The sequence below is a fragment of the Mytilus edulis genome, chromosome 3 (assembly GCF_963676685.1).
Source record: "Mytilus edulis chromosome 3, xbMytEdul2.2, whole genome shotgun sequence".
NCBI lineage: Eukaryota > Metazoa > Mollusca > Bivalvia > Mytilida > Mytilidae > Mytilus > Mytilus edulis.
Genome location: NC_092346.1, coordinates 100,187,740 through 100,207,788, shown reverse-complemented (window position 1 = coordinate 100,207,788; position 20,049 = coordinate 100,187,740). Strand labels below are relative to the sequence as shown.

General features: G+C 32.6%; 1 protein-coding gene across 3 annotated transcripts in view; it reads right to left on the bottom strand.

Moving 5' to 3' along the window:
* Positions 1-396: 396 nt before the first annotated feature.
* Positions 397-20,049, bottom strand: part of LOC139517957 (vacuolar protein sorting-associated protein 4-like) — a 32,136-nt gene continuing 12,483 nt past the window's right edge. For 2 of the 3 annotated variants that reach the window (XM_071309518.1, XM_071309519.1), the window contains exons 2-10: positions 18,907-19,036; positions 18,264-18,417; positions 17,810-17,962; positions 16,071-16,224; positions 10,704-10,752; positions 9,440-9,666; positions 8,708-8,898; positions 2,774-2,850; positions 397-871 (exon numbers count right to left, since the gene is read on the bottom strand). In XM_071309518.1, the coding sequence (XP_071165619.1) occupies positions 746-871; positions 2,774-2,850; positions 8,708-8,898; positions 9,440-9,666; positions 10,704-10,752; positions 16,071-16,224; positions 17,810-17,962; positions 18,264-18,417; positions 18,907-18,981 (1,206 nt within the window). In that variant the 5' untranslated portion in view covers positions 18,982-19,036 and the 3' untranslated portion in view covers positions 397-745. Of the gene's footprint in view, positions 872-2,773; positions 2,851-8,707; positions 8,899-9,439; positions 9,667-10,703; positions 10,753-16,070; positions 16,225-17,809; positions 17,963-18,263; positions 18,418-18,906; positions 19,037-19,911; positions 19,925-20,049 lie in introns of all 3 variants that reach the window. The other variant, XM_071309517.1, reaches the window with a different exon arrangement.

The following is a 20,049-nucleotide window of genomic DNA, read 5'->3' as shown; positions in this document are numbered from 1 at the left end:
AATATCTTGAAAACAAGCATATTGACCTATATATTTTTTTACCTATTTTGATTCCTTTATTAATCTCCTATCAATATAAACTAGTGTTTTGTAAAATTAATTATTTTGAAACTGAGAAGCGAACTCCCTTAAATAGACCTCTGGTTGCAGAAGTTTCTTGCTGCATTAAAGACATATTGGTAGCCTTCAGCTGTTTTCTGCTCTTTTGTGGGGTTGTTGTCTCTTTGACAAATTCCCCATTTCCATTCTGAATTTCATCTTAATTCATATAAATACCCCTCCTTTTTGCAAAATATATATTTTTATTAGAATATATATATACAAAATAAGGCTTGTCTACTCCTTCTAAATATATATTTTTATTAGAATATATATATACAAAATAAGGCTTGTCTACTCCTTCTAAATATATAGCTTTATTAGAATATTGTTGTCTAATTATAATATACATGCCTCCCATTTCTGAAACTACTGGCAAGTAATTAAAAAACCTAGCTTATTATACAACAAAATATGTTCCTTTTAAAATCTTGCCTTAGTCTAAGACAAATAAAAATAAAACATTTGAATCAAACAAATTTAATATATAATATATATAATAAATATGTGTTTGTCACTATAAAATAATCGGCACAGAACTATTCTTTTGCTTAATTGCACAGAAAAGACACATGTCCATTAATAAATTCTGTTTTCTTAAGTTGTAACAAGATAAGTCATAAATATCTTTGTTGAGATGATCAGATCAACCACTTTCTCCAAATGATGTTGTAAAGTCGTCAAACCTTTTAAGTTCCACTTCAGTAACAGTTCGACCATGGCTCTGTACAGACTTCTCAAAGTCTTGTAATGCTACATTTCTAGGAATTACCTACAATATAATAAAATAGCAATTTTTATAAGCAATTTATGTTAAAACAAGAATGTGTCCCCAGCACATGGATGCCCCATTGGCACTATCATTTTCTATGTTCAGTGGACCATGAAAATGTGGTAAAATCTCTAAGTTGGCATTGAAACTGGAAAGATCATATCATAGGGAACATGTTTACTAAGTTTCAAGTTGATTGGACTTCAACTTCATCAAAAACTACCTCAACCAAAATCTTTAACCTGAAGCGGGACTGACGGATGAACAAACAGACAAACGGAGGCACAGACCAGAAAACGTAATGCCCTTAAATAGGGCGTAAAAAATCAATGATATGACCTACTTACATATAACATTATAAAGGGGCATAACTATTAACTCCAGAACAGTAAAAGTTTCACATTTGAACTTTATCTGAGTTTTGAGGTATTAAGCATTGTGTATGAGTTTCAAAACATTTGATTGAGACAAACTTAATTTAGAGAACAGAAGCTAATATTGGGACAGATGGGCAAGAGTTAGCCTTTATGTCCCCTACACCAAAGCAGTGCATAAAGTTGTAGTGTAAATATAGGTAAGACAACAATGCAAAAAATCATAAGGACCTGTAGGTCAATTTAGGGCCTTCAACAAATGACAGTAATCTAAAACTAAAGGCTCTCAAGAGCCTGTATCCCTCACCTGACTCTACTTGGGTTTTTTAAATGATATAAAAAAAAGATAAAATTTGGCTACAAAGTTACAAAACTTGGTCAGCACCTCATAAGGAACAGTCATGCTATGTACGGTTTCATTCCATTCAGTGCCGGTTCTCTAAAAGAAGACTTTTGTATGCATTTCCCCTAGAGTCCTATGTTAAACTAAACCCCCTGCTGGCAGCCATCTTGGATGATGGTTCGGCTACAAAGTAACAACACTTGGTCAGCATCTTGTAAGAAACATTAATGCTATGTTTGATTTCATTCCATTCAGTGGTTCTCTAAAAGAAAAAAATTGAATGTATTTCCAATAGGGTCCCATGTTAAACTAAGTCCCCCCCACTGGCGGCCATCTTGGATGTTTGATGGATTACAAAGTAACAACACTTGGTCAGCAACTCAATAGGAACATTCATGCTATGTTTTGTTTCATTCCATTCAATGGTTCACTAAAAGAAGTCATTTGTATGCACTTCTCATAGGGTCCTATGTTAAACTAAGTCCCCTGCTGGCGGCCATCTTGGATGATGGATCAGCTACAAAGTAACAACACTTGGTCAGCACCTCATAAGGAATATTCATGCCATGTTTGGTTTCTTTCCGTAGGGCCAGGTGAGCTAAAAATATGTCAAACAAGTCAGGATCTGTCAGAAGTTACATAAACTTATTATCTTTTAGGAAACTGCAAAGTACTTTTTCAAAAGAATATGGATAAATGTATCCAATGGTTAGCTAGTTTTTTTTAAGAAGATAATTATATCTTTAAGCCTGCATTAATGGAAATACTATGGATGTCACCAAGTAATCAAGTACTTGTGTCTTGCTTGTAACAAACAATAATACTAATTCTATAATACATATCATTTTATTCTATATAGATATAGGAAGATGTGGTGTGAGTGCCAATGAGACAACTCTCCATCCAAATAACATTGTATAAAATTAAACCATTATAGCTCAATGTACAGCTTTCAACACAGAGCCTTGGCGTACACTGAACAACAAGCTATAAAGGGCCCCAAAATTTCTAGTGTAAAACCATTCAAATGGGAAAACCAACAGTCTAATGTATATAAAAAAAATAATGATCCTATATGGCATCAGTAGTATTGGTAGTGGAAATCCAATGGGATCATGATATCTAAAATAAATGGGGAATGTGTCCATGGGCGTCAGGTAAAGCTCCTTACAAATATGGCCTCACCTTTTCTGGTGGAAATGAACTCATTGTAGCCTCTATGGATAAATCTTCATCTGGATTACAAGGCATAAACTTCCCATCTGCATTACAATAAAATATAATATCTATAATAACTTGTGCATAGATAGTTATGAGTACCAGTTGTTAAGGTATTGTCCATTTAAAAATAAATAATTTATTAATGTATGTTGTTTTTGTTTTGGTTTGAAGGCCGTTACATTACTTATACTTACTCCATCAGGTAATCAACACTGCAAAAAAATAAAATTAACATAGAGACCTAATGGGAAACTCTTTTAATTATTGACCCAAAATTATGAAATTAATAGTCAGAGTTCGTATATATTATATATTAACATACATCAAGGAAAAAAATATTTAATTTATAAAAATGAATTTTTAAGAATTTTTTTCTGCAAATATATCGAAGTCAAATGGACAATAACTATATATAAATAAATATGCTGATGGAAAAAAAACAATCAGGAAGAATTATAATTTTTATTTTCAATAAGAAGTCAATCTTGTCAAAGATCTTAGAAAAATTTAAAACCTAAATTATTTGCTGAAACATAAAAGATTCTTCTACATTGGCTAGAGGTACAGGGGAGGGTTGAGATTTCAAAAAAAAAGTTTATACCCGCCACAATTTGGGCCTGCCCCAAATCAGGAGCCTCTGGCCTTTGTTAGTCTGGTATGATTTTTAATCTTTGTTTCTTGTGTATAATTTCAGGGTTTAGTCTGACCATGGAAGTATTATATTGTCAATATAATACTTCCATGGTCTGACGTCTATTATCACTGAACTAGTATGCATATTTGTTTAGGGACCAGCTGAAGGATGCCTCCGGGTGCGAGAGTTTCTCGCTATATTGAAGACCCATTGGTGGCCTTCGGTTGTTGTCTGCTCTATGGTCAGGTTGTTGTCACTTTGACACATTCCCCATTTCCATTCTCAGTTTTATTCTACACATATTAAGCATTATTAAGGTAAACACAAAAAGATCTTAATTAATTACAATATATCTGCTATGCATAATTCAAGATAATGAAATATACAATCTATCAAATTAAAATTAAATGCATAGCTTCCCTTTTGAAGGTAAGGCTTTAGCTATCAACGCAAAATAATTGTGTGCATGGTTTCAGCTGGGATTTGCTATTTTTGTAAAAAATTTAAATTGTGGTGATTAATATATGTAATTAAGGAAAGACAAAGACAAATAGTGGTTGAACCAGTTACGATTTTGACCGAAAATCAATACACCTTTTCCCTTTATGGAGATCTGTTCCGCTTGACCCAATTATTTGCCCCAGTTGAACTTTTACATCATACAACAATCACTTAACCATTGCATTGACAGATTTTTCTATTGTTACTTCAAAAAAAGTTTCAAGGAACCTTTGAGATGTCCAGTAATTGCTGACAAATAGCGATAAGATGTATTTTCAGCTGATTAAATTTTATAGCTATTGGCAACAATAGACTAATTAATAAAGGTGTTGATTGTATTGTTTAATAATTTCATTAAATGTATGTTTCATCATAATACATTATTCTGATTGGCTAACTGCACATCAGGTGTTATTCCTAAAGCAATTGCATCACTCAATAAAACTTTTCATTCATGATAACATGTGGTCCCACAATAAAGTGCACAGGTGAATTAAATAAAACAATTATAAATTTGTGTTTTCATGATCATAGCTAAAAAATGTAATTATAAGTCTTGAATGCTTCTTTTTGTAACTTCATAGGGTTGTAAAAGCATTGACTGTGCGCACATTTATAGAATGAAGCGCTTCTGCGCTTCATACAAAATGTACTTCGGTCAACGCTTTTACACCCCAATGAAGTTATGAAAAGAAGCATTCAATTCTTAAATGAAATTGTGTGGTTAAATGGCATCACATGTCACTTACAGGATATTTTTACAACTTTGATAAAAATAACAGTTTTAGATTGGGTCACAATTGTTTTAACGACCTACTTGTTTGAAGCATAGTTTTACCTCTTAATTTTCTCATTATAACAATGGTTTGGAAAAAAATATACTGTTGCAAGAAAATTATTCAAAAATAAAAATAAACAGCTGCGCCATGAGCGCATGATACGCCCGACGTCTTATGTGGAAGTCTTATGCAATAATCATAAATAGTTTAAGAGAAAGTTTTAAGCAATAACCATATATTGTTTTAGAGACACGGCGGGACATGTTTTTTTTCACAAAAACTAAATATTACCAAAATAAAATTTTGAATAAAAACCAAAAAGTATACAGATCTTCAGATTAATATATCAAAGAAGTGTGTAAAGTTTTAAGCAATAATCATAACTTATTTTTGAGATACGGCGCGACATGTAAAAAACCCTCCCCTGTTTTACAAAATACTCAATAACTCAAAAATAAAATTTTGAATAATCACCAAAAAGTATGCAGATCTTTAAATTAATAGAACAAAGAAGTGTGTAAAGTTTTAAGCAATAATCATAAATCGTTTTTGAGATACGGCACATGTAAAAAAAAAACCTCCCCCTTTTTTACAAAATACTAATAACTCAAAAATGAAATTTTGAATCATCACCAAAAAGTATACAGATATTGAGAGTAATATAACAAAGACATGTGTAAAGTTTTAAGCAATAATCATAAATAGTTTTTGAGATATGGCGCGACATGTAAAAAAAACCTCCCCCTTTTTTACAAAATACTCAATAACTCAAAAATAAAATTTTGAATCATCACCAAAAAGTATACATATATTGAGATTAATATAACTAAGAAGTGATTAAAGTTTTAAGTCATAATCAAGAATCATTTTTGAGATACAGTGCGACATGTGAAAAAAACACCCCCCTGTTTTAGTTATAAAGTGCTGTAACTCAAAAAGTTTAAATCTTATTTTCACCAAAAAGTATACAGATCATTTGACCACCATAAGAAACAACTATATTAAGTTTCATGAAATTTGGATAAGTCGTTCTCAAGTTACGGTGCGACATGTTTACGCCGGACAGACGGACAGACGGACAGACGGACGGACGGACAGACAGACAGACGGACGGACACCGGACATTTGTATACCATAATACCTCCCGTCAAAATTTTGACGGGCGTATAAAAATCTCTTACTTAGTCTTGATCCTTCAACTAGACAGGCAGTATCCGTGTTTGTGTGGCTCAATATATTTTATTATTTGTTATAATTTTCTATTAATTCCTATACATTGTCAATGATATCTCTTTTAATCAAAAGGAGTTTCTGATTGGTCATCATAACATATTTTCGCTTTGTTTCATCTGTTTATGTAAAGCAAAATTATATCCGGGTGAAATTTGATCTGGTGGAAAAAATGTCACAGTAGTTGTTGTTATTTTTTTATCCGGAGGAAATATTTACCTGGGATATTTTTTCCTTTAGCGTGAAATTCTATCTTGGTAGTCAAATATTGAATAATTATTAAAAGAAATTTTTTTACAAATTCTATGAAATAATAATAGTGTATTTGAATTAGCTAAATTGTTTTAAAAAAAAATATATTATAATGGTAAATAATTTCACATAATACCATTGAAAATAATTTCCTGAAGTATTGAAGAAAATATCATTCTTTCAAAAAGACAATTAACAAGAAACAAATAAAAGAAAACAGAAGTAATTTCAAAGATCATAATTGTGAAATAATATCATGATTAATTTAATACATATAAAATAAGGTAAGTGATATACAGGTAAAAGTGAGTTGTTTTCAGATCTCAAAACAAATATAAATTAAAAAGTAAAGGTAGAAATATAGTTGTGTTTCCACTGTACACAGTATTATGGAAGAATTTGAGTATGATGATATTTTTAACTATATTAATAGTTTTGTCTGGTGACAAAGATGTAGTTGTTGATAATATGGAAATCAGATGAATCATAACAATATATTGGAACAAAATTACGCAATTTGAACAGCTGTAGGATTTAATAATGTCCTCCATGAAAAAATGTCCACCGGACACATTTTGACAATATTTACTTATTTAAATGTGTCCTGGACACAATTTCCTATGAAGACATGTCCTCAGGTATGAAAAAGTGTCCATGAACATGGACATTATTCACTACCATAATATTGTCCAGGTGGACATTTTTTTCACAGGACATTGTGTCTGCCAGGGCATTTTTTAATATGATTAAAGTATTCAATGATATTCATTGCCTTGTTATTACAGGACGCATTTTAACTTTAATTACGAACTTGAATTAATTGTTACTTTGATATGATAATTGTCTCATTGACACTCATACCATCCTTATCTGCATATAAATTTATTTTTTAATATAATCATATACATGTTAGATGCTGTTCCATTTTATTTTCCTTTGAGGACACAATTAAATAACATTCACTACAAAAATTTGTACTACAGATGGACCATATTTCATAACTGTTATTTTACAAATGCTGTCCACTTAGGAGACAATATTTCATGGCATTGGACATTATTTATTTTCTATTGCCTTCTTATCTGACATAATAAATATTATAAAGTTTTTTGTATTTGATTTTACACTTCTTTCTTATTGTTATTCTTTCATTGTCATTACCATTTGCTGGGAATTTCATAGAACTTAAATTTCTCTATATTCACTTTAGATTTATGAGTTTGACTGTCCCTTTGGTATCTTTCGTCTCTCTTTTTCCATCCATTATTTATTTGTTTATATTTGAATATTGATCAATTTCTCATCAATCCTTCATATTTTAATTAAAATTCAAGTATAATAAAACTTTGTAATGACCTTTGTATTACTTCCCTTGGAGGACACAATTTAATAGCAACTACTATGAAAATTTGTCCTGTGAGTGGACACTTTTTCATATTGTTAGAAGTAAAAATCTGTCTTTTTAGGGACACCATTACATGGCAATGGAGATTATTAAATACCAAATTTCAATGAAAAAGTCTCCATGTGAACACTTTTTCATAGGACACTATTATGTCTTACACTGGATAGTATATTTACCTGTGAAATATTATCGTCCTTATTAAGTCATATTTTAAGTCATCAAGGGTGACTGGGGTATAGAAATATGGTCACTTGGTCTTCTCCCGACCGGCAGTAAAACACTTGCTGAAGTGGGGCGTCCGTTTGGCTGTGTGGGATGTATCAAGTTCCCAGTCATGTCCAGTCAGAAGGGGGACATTAAACCTGATGCCTCATGTAAAGAGAGTGCCACGCTCTTTGCACGTTAAAAACCCTTGCAACATCTCTTTGAGGGGTCCGTAGGTGGCCTGTTGCAAGGCAAAATTTTTGTCCCTATCCAATATACCCTCATTTTCCAGTGGCAGTCCAAATTTCCCCGACCATCATCCTAGATGGCCTCTATTACAACAACCTACCTATTGTATTTATTGTGAACTTGTTCTCGTCCTGAATATGCATGCAATATTTGGCACTGGACGTTAATCAACCAACAATCAATCAAGTCATCATTTTATATAAATGAATATATGAATGATCCCTGATTGGACCAAACAAAGACTCTAACATCATTTCTGTTATATACAGAACCCACCTTGTCTCTCTTTCCAGTGAGTAGAGGCCTGGAGATCCCTGATTGGACCAAACAAAGACTCTAACATCATGTCTGTGATATACAGAACCCACATTGTCTCTGTTTCCAGTGAGTAGAGGCCTAGAGATCCCTGATTGGATCAAACAAAGACTCTAACATCATATCTGTGATATACAGAACCCACCTTGTCTCTCTTTCCAGTGAGTAGAGGCCTGGAGATCCCTGATTGGACCAAACAAAGACTCTAACATCATGTCTGTGATATACAGAACCCACATTGTCTCTGTTTCCAGTGAGTAGAGGCCTAGAGATCCCTGATTGGATCAAACAAAAACTCTAACATCATATCTGTGATATACAGTACCCACCCTGTCTCTGTTTCCAGTGAGTAGAGGCCTGGAGATCCCTGATTGGACCAAACAAAGACTCTAACATCATATTGGCTATATCACTACCAGAATACCCTTCAGTCCTTTCACAAAGTTGATCCCATTCAGTATCAGTCAGGTCTATCTTATTGTCTCTTGTGTGGATTTTCATCAGGACTTTTCTGGCCTCTCTACAAAATTCAAAATTTCATGTCTAACAACAAGGTTCTTCCTGAACAAATCCTCAATATTGTGGAATAATGTAATTTTGAAAATTATATTTTTAATACAAAATTGCTGTATCATTTTTCTAGTCGAGCACCTCTGGGAAATGTGAAATTCATATTTACATAAATTTTTACAGTTGCAGTGTAATTATGCTTCAGATAGCTTCTCACTTTTAGTCTGAGATAGTTTAATTTGTTTATAGAAAATGTTTATGTGGCGCAAGTCTCCATGCAACTAAGTTGCTTGTTCTATGCATACAAAATTTTCTGCACAGTTACAAAATGTACATCTTAATGTCGCCCATGGTTGTCTAAATATTAGTATTGTTTTTGTCAGACAATTTATGAAAGTTTTGTTACAATTTCTTTGCCATAAATAATTTTATGATATTACCAACAGCTTTCAATGTACAGAAGTAATGCGACTAATTACAAAGGATTCTACATAAGATGGCTCAGTGATGTTTAAAAGGCACCTTCCAATGGATGAAATAAAATTTCTTACTTCCCTGGAAGTGGAATATATATCCTTTTCTGGAATCTCCTAAGGAAAGCAGTGTCAAGCTCCCATGGACAGTTTGTTGCACATAACAAGAATATCTTATCTGCAGAATCTGAGTTGTCTGCCCCTTCCATCTGTTTCAGCAGTTCTGTCTTAACACGTCGTGTGTGTTCTTCCTCTCTTGAATTTCTCTGTCGACAAATGCTGTCTATTTCATCAATAAAAATAACCTAAAAAACCAATAAACAACATGTCAGAATTGCATATTATGACAAGGGACCAATTGCTGGTTTCCAAAAAATATATAATTCAAATCTCAAACTAATTACATTCCCTAGCACAAATATATGATAGGCATGTATAAATCTCAAACTAATTACATTCCCTAGCACAAATATATGATAGCCCTGTATAAATCTCAAACTAATTACATTCCCTAGCACAAATATATGATAGCCCTGTATAAATCCTTTGACATTAAATACAGTTTAGAAACTACTTTGAAACATAAGCTAGTAGAACTTAATATTTAATCTTTATCTTTATCACTAGATGGGTCCATATTACCTCTCGTAATATATGTAATAACTTCAAAAGACTATTTTCAACTAACCCTTCCTTGAATAGTGATGCCTTTTGACGCCACCCTCTTTACTCCATAGTGACGCCTTTTGACGCCTGTGTAGTACCTCAGTTGAAATGCTTTGACTACAAAGTGTTTGCAGTAGACTTAATAAAATTTGTATCCAATATAAAAAGGAATATCATAGGAATTATATCTGACTTAAATTTATTTGATGAAATATTTGTTTTTCGCATTGCATAAATACTTTAAAGCATATTTTCTGCATTTTATTGAAAAATCCTATGAAAATCGAGTATGCAAAATAAAAAATTCAATGGAAGAAAGGGTTAACTAATCTTCTCTTTAAGATTGCCACTTTACTTTTAATTCTAATATTTAACTTTTCCATACTCTGAGCACTACTAACTTACTAATCTTCCATCTAATTTTGCCACACTATTGTGATCTAGCCTTACCTAGTGATCTACCATCTTCTATACACATACTAAAATAACAAGTTCTAATTTGCACCTTAAAATCAGAATGACTTTATCAGATGACAATATGAATACTAAAAATTCAGCCTAAAAATAAGCCGTAGAAGGTACTTTCAGTTATGGACCTGTGATGTCGCTGGTGTGTTCTAGTCACTTACCATCTAGCTTTACTAACTTACCCAGCATCCTACTTTGTCTTACTTACCGATCTACCTTCTTGATTCGTAGCATGATGAAATAATTCCTTAATCAACCTGTAAAAAAATAAAATCTTTTGGGTTTTCAAAGTAGTTTTTCTTGTTGTTTTTCATGATTCAAAATACATTATCAGTCATTTGTTACTGTTAAATGTGCTATAATGATGCTATGTAGATTTGTAAGCATTCTAATTACAAACTAAAACAACAAAATACAATTTTGTGGATGATCCTTTTTTAATTGATATTTTAACAAAATGCACTTGCTGAATTGTTTTACATGTTTACTACAAGTATCATATGAAGATATTGTGACAGGATTGCTTTCCTATGTAAATAGATATTTAGTCAGTTATATTTATTTATCAATGATTCATATGAAATTAGGTCAAAGTCAGATGAACTCTGCTATTAATAGACATCTACATGTTTTAATTTTTCAATACACCTAAACACTAAAACTGAACATTGACCAATGAACTATGAAAATGAGGTCAAGGTCAGAAGAAACCTATCAGACAGACATGTTCCCTTACAATCATTATAAATCATAACTCATATACAGTTGACCTGCTGCGTATAGTATTCAGAAACATATAAAACCACAAAAACTTAAGGTGGTACCAAACACCTTGGCTCAAATTAATTTGGTTTCTTTAATTTTTATCAAATTTTGACAAAATATTTATTTTATAAACCCTTTGACAAAATATAAAATTTCAAAAATTTCAAAAAACTTGAACCACACACTTTTTCATGTTTATCAGAAAAAAAATTATGGGATATATAGCATTTGACAGACACTAATTTTGTAATGAAACGAGTGACTGTTGAAAAATAAAGTTTATAAATAAATCCAATTCTTGAACAACAACCGATTTGATCTAGAGGTAAAATTGAATAACGGCAAATCTGAGACTAATATATACTAGTCATTGCTAGTAGTAGACTCAGAGGGAAATGCAATATGAACCACAAATGCAAGCAGGATTAATCTCTTTTAATCTATGAAAACCTAAACTGTACACTTTTATTGTTTAGTTCTCATAAAAATTATTTCGATGAAAGTCAGAATTCTGGTGATGAAATGCTATGATAAATTGGTCATTTTATATCCTTAATAATACTTGTATGGGAAATAACAATTTCATACTGGACTTGCTTTTGCTAAGAATTAATTTTACAATTCAATGTCATTTATAGCATTTGTTTTAGTAACTGTGTTTTATGTGACATATTTGTAGCCCAATTAACTCCCTTGATGGTATTTAATTCGTTAATCACTCATTTCGGGTTAATTAGTATCATCACTACAAATACACAGGTGCAACAAATCAAATGTTTACTTTGAAATTTCCTTCAATCGAGACAATTCGTAATCTTCATTCCCAATGGCTTCAGTTCCCTACTTTTTTTAAAAAAAATTATAGAAAACTAAAATCCACGAAATTAAAACCCACCAACATGTAACTTTGGCTCAAACCACGAAAATTGATATCCACAAATTATAGTACTTTCACAGTATAATTCATAAACTTTGTCTTCTGTGCATGATCTTATTATTTTTTACACATCAATTTCGTATAAACATTAATATAAATATTTCACTTGGTCAGTGTTGTTGTGAAATATGGTAGCTAATTAATGGTTGTGTTTTGAAGCCAAAGTTTACCGTTTGTCACCTTTGTAAACAATCAACAAAGAAGCATGGATATTCAGGTAAGCATGTGTATATCATGTACAATAAGATATAGATTATTTTGATGACAGAGCTATGTTAACATTTGTTGACGCTCTCTGCGAATTTGGTTTTCCCCTTGGCACTTGCTTTATTGAGATCATCAGATTTTTATGAGAAAGGACACGCTGAGGTAACTGCAAACAGAAAACATGTCAGTGAATTGTTCACTGCAAGCAATTCAAAAAATATTAATTTCTTCTAAATTTGGACAAATTAAAGAATTTTCTTCACAAAAAAGTATATGTACATAACTTTTATAATGAAAATAGTCATTTAGTTATGCATAAAATTTTTTTTAATTTGAAGTTTCTTATGACTTTACCATTGCATTATAAATGGTGATTAGAATGTTCATCTGATTTTTAGAGTTATCTCCCTGTAGTTATGTATCACCTTAAGGGAGTTTGCTTCTCAGTATAAAAAAAACCTTTTTAAAACACTAGTTTATATTGATAGGTGATTAATAAAGGAATAAAAAGAGCAAAAAAATATATATAGATCAATGTGCTTATTTTTGAGATATTAGCCATTGAAATTTTGGCGGGAAAATATTCTCTCTTGACTTTTCATAGCTTTATCATTGACAAGTTTTTAAAGTTCTCAAAAACTATTAAAAAATAATAAAAATGTTATAAGACTTTTACAGATGGCTTATCATTAAACATATAAAAGATTTATAAAAAGAAAAATGGGGGTCACTGGGCAAATTTTTTTAAGGCATTCAAATGGATAAAACCAGAGGATTCTAAAAATCTGACAAAAATCACAAAACATGACTAACGAACTCCCTTAATATTGATTCCTTATTCCTGATTCATGACAGGAGGTTAAGGTCAGGTGAACTCTGTCTGACTAAAATATAGACATTGCAAGAATCTCATCAAGTACAAACATGTGACAGAGTTGTCAAGCCACAACTGGAGATTTTTAATTAGTATAATTGTCCTATCACATATAATAAAAGAGCTACCATTTGATTTTTTAGGGGGGGGGGGGGGGGGGGGGGGGCGCTAAGATGAAATTTGAAAAAAATAAGCAGGACAGGAATTTTGAGTAAAAAAAAAGGCAGGATGAGACACTTGCTAAAAAAAAAAATCAGGATGACAATTTAGGTAAAAAAAAGTCAGGATAAACTAAAAAACTAGAGGCTCTATATGCATATTAACAATGGACACAGATAAATTCATGACAAAATGGTGTTTTGGTGATGGTGATGTGTTTGTAGATCTGACTTTACTGAACATTCTTGTTGCTACTATTATCTCTATCTATAATGAACTTGGTCCAGTATTTACAGTGGAAAATATTTCCTAAAAATTAACAAAAATTAACAAAAATTTATGAAAATTGTTAACAATTGACTATAAAGGGCAATAACTCCCACAATTTTTGTCCAGTTGACTTATTTGTAGATCTTATTTTGCTAAACATTATTGTTGTTAACAGTTTATCTCTATCTATAATAATATTCAAGATAATAACCAAAATCTGCAAATTTCCTTAAAATTACCAATTCAGGGGCAGCAACCAAACAATGGGTTGTCTGATTTGTCTGAAAATTACAGGGCAGATAGATCCTGACCTGATAAGCAATTTAACCCCCATGTCAGATTTGCTCTAAATGCTTTGGTTTCAGAGATATAAGCCAAAATCTACATTTCACCTCTATGTTCTATTTTTAGCCATGGCGGCCATCATGGTTGGTTGGCCGGGTCACGCCACACATTTTTTAAACTAGATACCCCAATAATGCATATTGTGGCCAAGTTTTGTTTAATTTGGCCCAGTAGTTTCAGAGGATAAGATTTTTGTAAAAGATTACAAAAATTTACGAAAAATTGGTCAAAATTGACTATAAAAGGCAATAACTCCTTAAGGGGTCAACTGATAATTTTGGTCATGTTGACTTATTTGTAGATCTTACTTTGCTTAACATTATTGCTGTTTACAGTTTATTTCTTTCTATAATAATATTCAAGATAATAACCAAAATCTGCAAATTTCCTTAAAATTACCAATTCAGGGGCAGCAACCAAACAATGGGTTGTCTGATTTGTCTGAAAATTACAGGGCAGATAGATCCTGACCTGATAAGCAATTTAACCCCCATGTCAGATTTGCTCTAAATGCTTTGGTTTCAGAGATATAAGCCAAAATCTACATTTCACCTCTATGTTCTATTTTTAGCCATGGCGGCCATCATGGTTGGTTGGCCGGGTCACGCCACACATTTTTTAAACTAGATACCCCAATAATGCATATTGTGGCCAAGTTTTGTTTAATTTGGCCCAGTAGTTTCAGAGGATAAGATTTTTGTAAAAGATTACAAAAATTTACGAAAAATTGGTCAAAATTGACTATAAAAGGCAATAACTCCTTAAGGGGTCAACTGATAATTTTGGTCATGTTGACTTATTTGTAGATCTTACTTTGCTTAACATTATTGCTGTTTACAGTTTATTTCTTTCTATAATAATATTCAGATAATAACCAAAATCTACAAAATTTCCTTCAAATAACTTAGTTTGGGGCAGCAACCCAACAACCAGTTGTCCGATTCATTTGAAAGTTTCAAGGGCAGATAGATTTTCACTTGATGAACCATTTTTCCCCCGTGTCAGATTTGCTCTAAATGCTTTGGTTTCAGAGATATAAGCCAAAATCTACATTTCACCACTATGTTCTATTTTTAGCCATGGTGGCCATCTTGGTTGATTGGCCAGGTCACGCCACACATTTTTTTAAATAAATAGATACCCCAAAGGTGATTGTGGCCAAGTTTGGATTAATTTGGCCAAGTAGTTTCAGAGGAGAAGATTTTTGTAATAGATTACTAAGATTTACAAAAATGGTTAAAAAATTGACTATAAAGGGCAATAACTCCTAAAGGGGTCAACTGACCATTTCGGTCATGTTGACTTATTTGTAAATCTTACTTTGCTGAACATTATTGCTCTTTACAGTTTATCTCTATCTATAATAATATTCAAGATAATAACCAAAAACAGCAAAATTTCCTTAAAATTACCAATTCAGGGGCAGCAACCAAACAATGGGTTGTCCGATTCATTTGAAAATTTCAGGGCAGATAGATCGTGACCTGATAAACAATTGTACCCCCATGTCAGATTTGCTCTAAATGCTTTGGTTTTTGAGTTATAAGCCAAAAACTGCATTTTACCCCCTATGTTCTATTTTTAGCCATGGCAGCCATCTTGGTTGGTTGGCGGGATCACCCCACACAATTTTTAAACTAGATACCCCAATGATGATTGTGGCCAAGTTTGGTTTAATTTGGCCCAGCAGTTTCAGAGGAGAAGATTTTTGTAAAAGTTAAGATGACGGACAACGAGGACGACAACGGACGACGAACGCCAAGTGATGAGAAAAGCTCACTTGGCCCTTCGGGCCAGGTGAGCTAAAAAAGGCAAGACCAATTAGAGTGAAAATTTGTTCAAGATCAATGGACATGAAAAACTGACATTTAGAATCATAAAGCATCAAGTATGAAGCATCCAGGTCAACATGAAGCTTTATACATATACTTAAAGCTGCAGTATTAGTATACGTCTCATTCAGCATTTGTTTTTACAATATTAGGCTGTATTATTAAAGCAAATGTAATACAGCTTACTTTTCACTCTCTCCAACCCAGCTTGACACAAGATCAGAACTAGACACACAATAGAATGTTGAATTAATTTCTGATGAGATGGCCTGGGCAAGTCTAGACTTCCCTGTACCTGGGGGTCCATAAAGTAATATCCGTTTCCAAGGTTTTATTCCACCTGAAACATAATTCATAAATAAAATAAGAAATCAAGCAATGCAAAAGCATCTAATATAAGTGATTGATTGATTGATTGTTGGTTGCTCAATGTCCAGGGGCAAATATTTCATGCATATTCAGGAGGAGAACAAGTTATCAATAAATACAAAAGGTAGGTTTTGTAATAATAGAGGCCATCTGGAATGATGGTCAGGAAATTAATATAAGTGGATCCATATAGTACCAAATACATACTCTTCACAAGCATATAAAACAATAATTAACTTACCTTACGTGTAAACAAATGAGGGAAATGTAATGACACAATAATTGACTCACGCATTGCTTGCTTAACCTTACCTGTACACAAGAAAAATCACCTCAGATATGTGAATTGCCTCCCTCAGTTTTTTTAAAACTGTAAATAACTGGGGGTAGTGTAATGGCATGATAACTGCCTCTCTCATGGCCTGCTTACCGGATTTGACCTGTAAACAAATGGGGGTAATATGAAGGCATGACAATTCTCTTCCTTGGAGCCTGTTTCCCTAACTTTACCTCTAAAGGGATATGAGGGTAGTATAATGGCATGCTACTTGCCTCTCTCAGGCTACCTTAACCTTATCTGTAAACAAATGGGTATAATGTAATGTCATGATACTTGCCTCCCGTACGACCTGCTTCGCTAATCTTATCTGTTAACAAATAGGTATGATGTAATGGCATGCTACTTGCCTCTCTCAGGCTACCTAACCTTATCTGTAAACAAATGGGTATAATGTAATGTCATGCTACTTGCCTCCCGTACGACCTGCTTCGCTTATCTTATCTGTTAACAAATAGGTATGATGTAATGGCATGCTACTTGCCTCTCTCAGGCTACCTAACCTTATCTGTAAACAAATTGGTATAATGTAACGACATGATACTTGCCTCCCGTACGACCTGCTTCGCTTACCTTAATATCTGTAAACAAATCGGTATAATGTAACGGCATGATACTTGCCTCCCATACGACCTGCCTCGCTTACCTTAATATCTGTAAACAAATAGGTATCATGATGTAATGGCATGATAATTACCTCATCTTACATGTTACCAAATGAGGCTAGTCTAATGGCGTGATATTTACCTCTTTCAGGGCTAGTTTACTAAAATTTACCTATAAACATGGGGGTAGTGTAATGGCATAATGAATGCCTCTCTCAGTGCTTGTTAACCCAACCTTACCTGTAAACAAATAGGGGTAGTGTAATGGCATAATGAATGCCTCTCCAGGAGCGGATCCAGCCATTTTAAAAAGGAGGGGTTCCCAACCCAGAGTAAAGGGGGGGTTCCAGCTATATGCTCCCATTCAAATGCATTGATCGGCCAAAAAAAAAAGGGGGGGGGGGTTCCAACCCACGGAACCCCCCCCCTCTGGAAACGCGCCTGCTCTCTCAGTGCTTGTTAACCAAACCTTACCTGTAAACAAATGGGGGTAGTGTAATGGCATAATGAATGCCTCTCTCAGTGCTCGTTAACCCAACCTTACCTGTAAACAAATGGGGGTAGTGTAATGACATAATGAATGCCTCTCTCAGTGCATGTTAACCCAACCTTACCTGTAAACAAATGGGGGTAGTGTAATGGCATAATTATTGCCTCCCTTAGTGCTTGTTTAGCATCTTTTAAGCCTGCAATGTCATCGAACATCAATCCACCTTTTCCTATGATTGTTTCCTCAATGGCACTTCTCCTCTGGTTCTTTTCAGAATCTACAAAAAAGTTAGTGCATATGGTTGTTATTGGGGCCATATAATATTATAAGTATGAACAACAGTAGCATTTACTTGGATGCTTTAAGAAAAGGAACCATCTACTGTTTTCTCTAAACTATCAAAGTTACAGGGAAAATGCAGTCTGAGTCTATCAAGTTTATGTATTTATCACATATATATACATTTTGTATGTACTTATCTCATAAAAAAAGGAGAAGAAAGAATTAAAGTAAGCTAAAATACTCAAAGCAAGTCTTCATAGTTTGTATTCTAATGTGAAAAACCTTAATATTTTGACCTGAAACTGTTTCTGGTGCTTTTTTTCTTTTCTTTGCTCCATCTGCTATTGTTGAGGTGGTACCAGTTGATTCATTACTATTTAGCTGTTTGATTTTAGCTTGAAGAATGTCTGTATGGTTGTTCAATGTCTGTTCTAAGTTTACTAATACATGCTAAAATAAATTGAATGCTGTGAAAAATATGAGATTATCCAAAAATTATTTTATCAAAAGATCAAAGAGCTTGCTTTTGTGTAAAATACCTTAATTATGTGCATACAGTGTAAAAACATTCACATCAACAAATTTAAATCTTATTGTAACATGTGTATAAACTAGATCATGTACTAGATAGATATTTTATTGTATTGAACCTCTTTTATTATAATAATGATACAAATAGTTTATTGGAGAAGACTTTATACGTCTGGGTAACTTGTGTATCATCCCTTTTGCATATTTAAACAAACAAAATATGTTTTAACTAAAAAAATAAAACCCAGCTGACTGGCAAATGAGTGTTAAATATGACAAGAATGAAATAAAGAACAACATGTACTTTTAAGCTTTGATGTGGTGGCAGATGGAAATAAAAATAGAAGATCAAAGATTACAGCTGGCATAAAGAATAAATTTATACTTAATTCGTTTAAAATTACATACCGAATAAAGTTGGTCTTTTTCTGTACCATGTAACTGCTGTATAATTTGTCTACATCTTTCAATGTTAATCCACATCAAATATATATCTACATTGGCAGGTTTCTGTCCCTCTGCCAGGACTGTCTCCAGGCTGAAATAACCAATACATGGAATTTACAGGGCAGACAAGAATCATTTTGAGAATTGTATACCAATGGCCATCCTAGTCAATTAATATTAAAAATGAAAGCACATGCAACATAATAAACTAACAACTACAGTGTTCACATGTTAGAGATTGCTGTAGATGAACTTCTTCAGTATTATAGCCAGGATTTGAAAAAGAGGTTTAAATCTCGGCATCCTGTATTGCCTTCACTACTACTACATGTTCTCTCATTCTGGCCTACAGAAGTTCAGGATGAAATAATCTCAAATAAAGTGCAGGACTTCATGACAGGGTTGGCAAAAACCTGGGTTTTTTTTAGTAATGCCCAGACCAGTGGGAAATACTGGGAAAACACCGGTTTTACTGAGTTTTAATTTAAAATATGACTTTTCAAGAGGATTCAGTGATTACAATAACAAATGCAATATATGCATTAAAGATATTTTAAAAGACATATGATTTATTAGTTCACTTGTTTGACATATTGTAAAGTGCAACTATTAAGATATACATCATTTACATGGGCACACATTGCATTCTGTTACAAGTTTTTCCAGATAACATTTATAAATTATGTAGATCATGTTCTACATTAAATTGAATTATTATCTTTAGTCAATACTGTATAAAACAAATTAATTGATCTAGCAAAAGTACTTTTTTCTGTAAATGGATCTAAATACTTAATAGTTGGTGTTGAATAATAGAAAGCAAAGGACATATAATTATATAATATTTTAATATACAGAATTATATAAATAAAAAAGAGACAAACATAAACTAAGAACATCTGTTAAAATTAAAAGATTTTTAAAAACACTACAAATTCAATCAAACATAATATTTCAGTAACTCACCATACTGCAGCCTCTGATAACAGACAAATGACACTCGTTTCACATTGATCAATTAGTGCAATCATATTAAGAAGAAACTACATAAGTATACATTTACAATTTTGGGGTTAAATGTAAAATAAATTTCCCCAATAAGCC